This window comes from Montipora foliosa, chromosome 11 (genome assembly GCF_036669935.1).
Source record: "Montipora foliosa isolate CH-2021 chromosome 11, ASM3666993v2, whole genome shotgun sequence".
In the NCBI taxonomy this organism is placed as follows: Eukaryota; Metazoa; Cnidaria; class Anthozoa; order Scleractinia; family Acroporidae; genus Montipora; species Montipora foliosa.
Window position 1 is genome coordinate 18,947,224 of NC_090879.1, and position 8,978 is coordinate 18,956,201.

General features: G+C 42.0%; 1 protein-coding gene across 3 annotated transcripts in view; it reads left to right on the plus strand.

The window, feature by feature from the left end:
- LOC137975060 (uncharacterized) overlaps positions 1-8,211 on the plus strand; it is a 9,427-nt gene extending 1,216 nt beyond the window's left edge. The window contains exons 2-12 of one of the 3 annotated variants that reach the window (XM_068822100.1): positions 186-293; positions 415-633; positions 2,223-2,495; positions 2,963-3,016; positions 3,609-3,884; positions 3,984-4,096; positions 4,428-4,585; positions 5,031-5,164; positions 5,626-5,685; positions 6,013-6,108; positions 7,610-8,211. In XM_068822100.1, coding sequence (XP_068678201.1) covers positions 186-293; positions 415-633; positions 2,223-2,495; positions 2,963-3,016; positions 3,609-3,884; positions 3,984-4,096; positions 4,428-4,585; positions 5,031-5,164; positions 5,626-5,685; positions 6,013-6,108; positions 7,610-7,971 — 1,853 coding nt within the window. In that variant the 3' untranslated portion in view covers positions 7,972-8,211. The remainder of the gene's footprint in view (positions 1-185; positions 294-414; positions 634-2,222; positions 2,496-2,962; positions 3,017-3,608; positions 3,885-3,983; positions 4,097-4,427; positions 4,586-5,030; positions 5,165-5,625; positions 5,686-6,012; positions 6,109-7,609) is intronic. The other 2 variants (XM_068822102.1, XM_068822101.1) reach the window with 2 other exon arrangements.
- Positions 8,212-8,978: the final 767 nt, after the last annotated feature.

Here is an 8,978-nt window from a genome sequence, read left to right on the forward strand (position 1 = left end):
TTTTGCAAGGCCGATGAAACAAATAATAAAAGATGAATTTCACAGGTTTTTAAGAATTCCAAATAGGCCGAAGGCAAGCGAGTTGAGATTCCATGGGAAAAGCATTAGCTATTGGTTAGAGCGGTACTCCGGACTTGATTTGTTGCGCCGCAACCACTGTACCACGCCTTCTTGTTTGTTTGCAGATGACGACGATGATGATAATCCTGAAATTGAAGCTGATGAAGCTGCTGGTGAGGTTCGGTCTCGCCCCACTGTTCATACACCAGGACCCTGGTTTGACCGCATCTTGGGTGCGTACTCAGGAAATATTTCATTGTCATTCATGTGTAACTTTATCATCATCACCGGGCAGTAAATGACAAGTCTTGTTGCAGCGTTTTCATTCCTCATTTTCAGTGCTTCATTCCACAGGTCTGATACACTCTGGGAATTTTCGTGGTGTTTACAAAAAGTACCTCGACAACCTGAAACAACGGGAGTCTGCTGACACGACCACTGAAGAGTTATCGCGTCGCAACTCGCTCCAAGGCCCCGTGAGACAGGTGTACGTCAAAGAAGAGAGGAGTCGCAAAGGTCACCACAATTATCATCATCATCATCACAGACACAATCAACATAGTAGAAGATCAAGTATGAACTGTTTTCGATTGTATTTTGTTTATTATTTTTCAAAGCCTAAACACGAGGACGTTACTCCATTTCAATTTCGCGCCAATTGCCAATTTGTTTCATTCCAGAGCAATGGACTGTAACTAATTGCAAGGATCAACTGAAGAGAGTGTAGTGTAACGTGAAGTGCTAGATTTCTATCCCATATGAACCATGTGAGCGTTAGCCCTACTGATGGATCTGGGCCCACACAAGGACAGAGAAAAACTCTGACCAGGGTGGGAGTTGAACCCACGACCTTCGGGTTAGATCTCCGCCGCTCTACCGACTGAGCTACAAGGTAGACGGGAGCAGGCCGTGGGAACAATATGGGATAGAAATCTAGCACTTCACGTTACACTACACTCTCTTCAGTTAATTCTGTTCAAAATATAAGTGCTACACGGCCAACATTTGTATAAACGTAACCTTTCCTTGTAATTGCAAGGATCGTTTGTCGAGTCCAGTCCGATTTGCGTACTTATCATCCTCAAATTGTTTCAGCGGGGTTGTTTGGGGTGTATGTTGTCTCTTCCTTGTTTCGCGGCGCTTGGGAATGTTAGTTAACCCAGTCGCCTGGCTGTCGTTGCAAACGGTCTGGGTGGGAATCTGTCGGAGACAAAACTTTGGGTAACCAAAATTTCAAACACCGCTGTATGGCAACGAATAGGTTTAATGACGATGGAAAGAGACGAAGATTGTGAATGAAGAAAGTGGATGAAGACTGCACGGAAAATGGGTTGAAACTCTAAGGAAAGGAAAAAGGAAAGGAATTTTATTTTAGTGTCTAGTCGTTCTAGCGCTGGAGCACTATTGAGGGACAGTGTAAACTGAAATCAACAAATCAAATCAAATGCTGGTTTTTGAGGAGAGGGGAAAACCACGGTACCCTCTTGGTGCAGAACCACATATGACGCCGAGTCTGGGAATCGAACCCGGGCCACATTGATGGAAGGCGAGTGCTCTCACTGCACCCCCAAAAAGATAACAAAATGAAAGGTTACCAGACCCACCCTAGTCAGATTTTCTCTCCGTCCTCATTCTGTGGGTCCATTTCCATTTCATTTCGACTGGTTGGCTCAGTTGGTTGAGCATCGGACTGCTGTGCGGGACGTCGCGGGATCAAAAACTATGGCCGGACCAACACTCACTTTCAGGGTCTTTAAATAACTGAAGAGAAAATGCTGCCGTTGTAATGACATCTGCAAATGGTTAGACTCTCTAGTCACCTCGGATAAGGACTATAAAGCGTATGCCCCGTCTCACAACCCTTCAATGTTCATAACCCTGTGGGACGTAAAAGAACCCACACATACATTTGTCGCATGTAGTTCCCGGTGTTGTGGTCTGTTCCATGTGTACAGCTATATAGTTGAACTCCAAGTCTAGTGCATTCTGATTTAGGAGTATCCACTTAAAGCGTCAAATCATAGGAATAAAAATTGCAATTAAAATTACAGTCTAATAGATATCAGAATATAAAAGTTGTTTTGGTTTTATAACCTTTTACAGAACACAGTAATAAAGAGTTCCGATTCAAGGCATTTTATCCTATGTGCTTTTTGTCTCAGAGGTAAAGAAATGGGTGAATGTGAAGATTGTAAACCAAGTTGGCTCGCGCGTGAAAATAAAAGCGAACAAGATCCTTCCGAGTGCTGTGTTAAGCAGCGGCGAAATCTTCGTTTATCATCGGCTTCTTAACGGAACTGACCGAAAGGCCACGATCACTATCAAGGCAATCGATGAGTATACGGATAAACCATTGATCATAAATGGAGAAAAAACTTTTTTTGTAAGACCGACCACTTATGGTGAAACACAAGAGGCCTATATTGCCAGAGAAGGTAAGCGGAAACTCAGCTTTGAGTAACAAAAAAGTGACGAGTAAGAAATGAGTCTCGGTCAGATTTCCCTAACTTGTTACCCCAGGAGAAATTAAATAAGCAATGGAGATAAATTTCTAGGAACACTAGGCTATTCTAGTAACATTGAACTTGAGAAAAAAATTGAGTTTCGGGGGGAAGTAACTACATAGTCCTGTGGATTTTTTCCATTAATGTTATTTATAAACAGTCGCCACGCCCTTTAAATTTTTCAATAAAAGTTGTAAATTACTAATAGAGCAAGCCACGAGGAGGCGAAAAAACATTTCACATGATGATAATAGTGACTGATACTTCCGAAGATGGTCTTAGCTTAACTGTTACGTAAAATGAATCAATACGAGCTTGCGCTCACGACCTCAACTGATGGGTGTGTTGTGTAATTATTGGGTCTGAAAAAGCTGTACATCTAATCTCGTTCACTGTAGATACGAGGAGTGGTATCCTCCATGCGCGTCACGGCCACATTGTCAAGAGTTTAGGCAAGTGTGTTTTTTTTTGTTTGTTTTTGTCTTTTTACGACCACGGAAAACGACTGTTACGACTTCACACTCCTCCAACTATGAACGTTGTCAGGTACCTTTTGTTATGACGATTTGTAATTATTATTTTGTTTCTTGAGGGAATATCAATTAAAACTTATTCACCATTTGCTTAAACGCTTGAACTAGGCTCGGGCTGTTTAGGGTTTAAAACACAAGTAACCGAAAGTGTAACTTTAGCTTTCCATCCCCTCCAAGAAATATACCTAAAAGAATTTCATAGCCTGCGTAGCTGGCATGGCGTGAGAGGCAGATAAGCCTTGCGGAGAATGGGAGGCTCGTGCCAACAATACCGCTACGCAGGCTAAGAATACCACAGATCAAGGAATTTCGCAATCTGGTAAGAGGTTAGGAGAAGCAGAGATGCGGATTTTAGTAACAGATTTTTAACGAAAGTCTCTTCTTGCATTAAGTAGTTAAACACAGACTCCTGTTCATGTTTTCCAGTATTCGCAATTAGCTATCCTTAGCTTACGGAAATACTGAAGCGAATCGAGAAATAATGTGTTTTCTATTCCGGAATTGTTGTTAGGAAGCGGTAACCGATGGTTCTACGTAAAACTTATAAACCACGCTGGAGGCCGAGCAAGAATCGTCTCAGACCAGATTCTCCCGGCCACAACACTTGATGTGGATGAATCGCAAGTGGAGTACGCACGCTTGGAGCCTGGTGACGAATACAAGAGAATTGTACTGAGAGCAGTGGACGTGAAGAATAAAGAACCTCTTCAGCTAAATGGAGAATACACGCTGGGCTTAAGGCCCGATGACTCGGGTGATGTCGCTAGAGTGAAAATTACACGAGGAGGTAATTTTCAGCTCATTTTTACGTCCAACACTCTAACTTCAGCCTCTTTAATTTATAAATGTTAAAAGCGTGACTTTTCTTTCCTTCGCTTTATTTTAGATACAATTTATGCAAAATGTGATAACTTTGAACCCATGCAAGAAAGTGCTTTTGAATATCAAGTATCAACGGATGAAATGAAGAGTTGGTTTGATGCTGTTAGAGCTTGCAAGGTACTCATAACTTAAGAAATTAAGAAATGAATAGGAAAGTGGCAAAAACAACTTTTCGAAGTAGTTTTTGTCAGAATGGCCAAGTCTTAATTGGAGTCGGAACATATCATGGGTTTTGGGTCATCCTCGTTGCGGACAATCTTAAGACGAAATCTTACACCAGGTCTGTAGCAAGTAGAAACAAGAAAAGAAGAAAACAGAAGCTGATAGTCAACACCCAAGTTAAAGGAGCCAGCCCCCTCATGAATGCAGCATGTGATTAACTCAATTAATGACGAACAGATGTGTCTATGACCGACCTGTAAGGTTGATTTTAACTGTCTTCTTATAGCTTTGTAATGCGGAACTACTAAGCGTGCATACGCGAGAAGAAAACGAGTTCATCACGGACCAACTGCGCAGGTCAACTGAAGTGAATAAACTGTGGATTGGTATGTCATACAAAGAGGAAAAACGAATGTGGTCCTGGATCGATGGTTCGCGCTACAGGTAAAGTGCTTTGCACATCGAGCGAGGATAAAGACGCGCCGAGAGCGTCACGTTACACGTGGTTCTTTTCAGTGGTTAGGGCTCTTGCGCTGAAATCCGGAAATCCCGGATTTAAGACCCGTTCCGACCACTCCTTTAATTTGATCCTCGTAGTCCCTGGTTCAATAAATCGGATGCACTTCGTCTAGACAATATCCAATGGGTTGCCACCGGCCAGTTGGAATTCTCAAAATTTGCTGTTGTGTTCTGTTGTTTCATTTTAAATATTTGGCAAAATCAGGCAAAAGCGGAGAGAAATTGGTGTGAATCGGATTGGCTAAAATTTGGCACGAGCTTCTAGGGCAAGTTATTACAAATGCGAAACCGTAGTAATCGACACTCAAGTAAAGGAATAACCATTGTGACCAGACAAAAGAAGTGCTTTTTGTTGTCTTGTTCACCCTAGATACCAAAACTGGAAGGAAGGACAGCACTATGACGGTAAAGATGAGCAGTGCGGTATTGTGTACCAGCGGTATGACTGGGGGAGATGGGATGACGACAACTGTTACAAACCTTTCGGTTTCATCTGTAAAAGACGTGAGTACATTAAGGATCAAAGAACCTCCTTTGCTTTACGATGCAGTCACTCACGATGGAAATCGAGGCGTTTCTCTGCATGTTGCTAGTTTTGATCAGGTGACGACGTCGACTGGTTACGCGTCACTTTTCAAGATGGGTTACATCCGCTTTGGTTGGTTCTGTGATGTTTGCATTGCTATTTTCGGTGTTTCGGTGGATTGTTTCATCAGCGGTCCGCTGTCTTACGGCTCTTCTGTTCTTGTTCTTGTGTTTCTTGATCGTGGGTCAACCTCGTTCCCAGGGTCTCTCTTCTCTGCCTCCTTTGTCGGGGAGGCAGAGAAGAGAGACCCTGGGAACGAGGCTGGATTGTGGGCATCCATACTTCCGGAATTTGCTAATCATCCCGTTGATGTTTCTAGGGTGTAGGATCTTTTGTTAATCCTTACAGGGACTTTTAATTTGTACTTAATTTATTTCAGATCGAAGAAGAAACGCGGAGAAAACAGGAAATTATACTGACTCATCAATCGAGAAGCGAGGTGAGCAGTGGGTTCAATGGCGTAAAAAGCGCGCGGAAATTCCACCTTCACGGAATCATTTCAAATAAGCTCTCGCAAGGAATAAAGGATGGATTTCATATACGGATAACGATATCTCTTGATTTATTTCTCAACTCATTTACCGTGAATAAAATAAAACAACAAAATCAAAATCAGTGAACTCGTCGACCATTTATGATTGTTATGTCTGTCCTCAAACTCGTTTAGTAACCTCTCCGCCGAGCAAAGCCCAGTTTATCTCCAACTTAAATCCTGATATTATAAATCGGCCCAATGAAGACCTGCCTATTGGTTGTCATCTTACAGGATGCCCAAACATTTTATCAGAGTGCCCATCCCTGTGTCGGATTGTCCGGTCTCTCGGATCTTGCCCAAGGTGCGACTGTGGACAACTTGTTAAAGGTTCGTACTGGGTAGTAGACAGACAGACAGACAGACAAACAAAACAGTATTCAAGCACGATGATAACATTATCAAACCCCTGCAGCTTGTGAATCCAGCGTACATGTATTTATCATAAAACTTGAGACAACTTCAAGTCAACGTTAGTCATTGACCCGCGGATGTAAACCTCTACATCACTTTTGAAAATCCCAAAATTACCTGCAAAAACTAAAACGTAACTTGACGTCTAAATCCTGCAAGCCCTTTCAACATATTCCAAAACCCCATACACTTGCAAAATCCAAAATCTAACATTGGCCGTTTAGGCTTAAGTTTCCCTTAATATCGACTCTTTGAAAATACCACTCGAACGCCGAAAGTCTTTTTGCTAGGTCCTGTGGGTTTGTGTTTGTGAGGTCTTTTTACCGGAAGTCCGATTCATAGCGTTCAAAATTGTGAGGACTGTAAAGGGATGCACTTCCGATTAGGAGTTTCAAAGCGCGATACGTAATCGAGTCTTGCTCTTGAAAACGGTCTCCCCGCAAAGATAGAAAGATCACAACGAGAGGAAATGTCTGTTACAAAGTTCGTGACTGAAAAGCACTGGTTGTTCACCCAATCACATTACAGAAGATAAATGTTACTTATGGCGAACTGTTGAACCTTATCGTGCGTCCGGCTTTTGCATCGTCTTGCACTTAATGTTTCCAATAACAAACAAAAGGTGCAACCATGTGGTTTGAATAGCAAATCTTGGAACAGGTGCCACACAGCAAGCGTGAAGAACTGGTACCACGGCCAGTGTAAAATGAAAAGCACACTAGTAGAGGATTTCGTGCAATCTGCATTTTGAACCTTCGTCAACAAGACCTTAGTTGTTCAAAAAGTGGATGGCTCTATCCAGCGATTAAGCAATATCAAAACCTCTGGATGATTTATGCAGTGAATACTGAACGTTGTCCACCTGTCGAACCACTGAAGCATATTCGAACAACTTTCACTTGCAACGAAGTGAGACACGAAAGTGCACGTTTGCGATACTTTTCAATTGAGAGATTTAGCAATGCATGTACTGCAACCGGGAAAGTCAAGCTGAAGTTTGCGTTTGACCAACTTTGATGTTAGTTGAGTCCTTGTTTGTTAGCTACGAAGATTGAGCCACTTCTCTTTTGAAGGAGACAATAGCCCTTTTCGCGGCTAGTTTTTCTCATTTGCACTACAATACAATCTAGCTAGCATGTATGTGAGGCAATTTCGGGCTATTTTGTAGTTTTGATCCGAAATTGCCTCGCATCCACGTTAGATTACATTTTTTTGCAAATGAGAAAAGGGGCTATTGAGAATAAGAGAATTTTTATGCCTTTATGGCATGAAGTAGCTTGCCGTTCGCTGCTTCATGTAAACGCGATGCTAAAGTTCTCTATTAATTCTCGAAACTCTCTTATATTATTTTCGTTTGACGTAGTGGATAATCTTTCCGTTCTGAGAAAAATAATTCAACAATTGCCTTTTATCTTAGGTTTCGACACTATGACACCTGAGGAACAGGCCAAGGTTCGCAATCTCTTCTCAGAGGCCAATCATCAGACACACCAAGCTGGTCTTCACAAACGTGCCATGCGGCGCTTCACTATAATGCGAGAGGCCAGCCGTTTAATGGCCGAGTCACGTAATCTTCAGCTGGCAGCTGATCAAGAAGGCATCCCTTTGAATGTGCCATTCTTTCAGGGAGCCTGGCAGAGGCATCAGATTTCCAGGCCGGATAAAAACACCAATGAAATAGCCAACGCGATAGTTGGCCTGATCAGTGATATCGCAAAATCTGAAGATGGTAGAAAAAGAGGCGGAAAAAAAAGGTTAACTAAACCACTCAAGGAATAAGCAATTTGTGAAACAATTGATTTGAGAAGCAACTAATCAAGAGATAATGGATACGATTGCGTTTTAGGCAGACACCATGATCATACATTAAGCGGTTTTCCTGAAAACCATTGTTTCCGTAGATTGCTGTTTAAACTAAATCCATATATCGTGTATATACAAGCCATAAATCTACAGTATTTCATACTTGAAAAGATAGCATTTGTTTAGAAGGAATAAACGACAAAGGTTTTAGGATTGTCTCGTTTGCATTCATCGGCTCAATGACCAGTGGCCTGTTTCTCAAAAGTCCTGAAACTTTTCGGGCCTATTTCGGGTGCCACAATTCCCTTTATATCTTCGCATCGCCGAGGTTCTAAGCCACCAAACTTCGCAATCCTCTTAGTTTTTCTTACATTAAAAACATGTTTTCAAGGTAACAAAAGAAAAATGACTGTGAAGTTTGACGACTTAAACCCTCTACGTTCTTGAGATACAAAGGCAATTGTGACACCCGAAAATGGCCCGTAAAGTTTCGGGACCTTTGAGAAACGGGCCCCGGAGTACTTATCGATTTTTTTCATCTGTCTCTGTTTGAAAGCGAGGCTTTGTGCAAAACCACACTCACTTTAAACGGTTCTCCTTGGCTGTGAGACGCGCTTTAAAACAGAAGAGTAAACGCAATTCGGAAAAAAAACTGAAATGACGTTAGCGAATTATCAAATTCGATAACAACCAGAGGAAGTTACGTAGCAGCTTTCGCAACGTAATTGGGATTGGATCGATACCCAAGTCAAAAACAAAAGACTAAACAATTAAGACAATAACTCGGATTTAAATTACAATGCCAAACAATGGCAGGTTACAAGAGCTGCTACATAACTGAACCAAGGGAGGCAAAACAATCGCTCAAATCCCGTTAAAGCAGGAAAATAGTCACACAGGAAGGGAGGTGGGCTATGGTAGTATCGACAACGAAGACCTGCTCGAAAAACATACAGTTAAGAATGTTTTGGTGCGCAATTGTC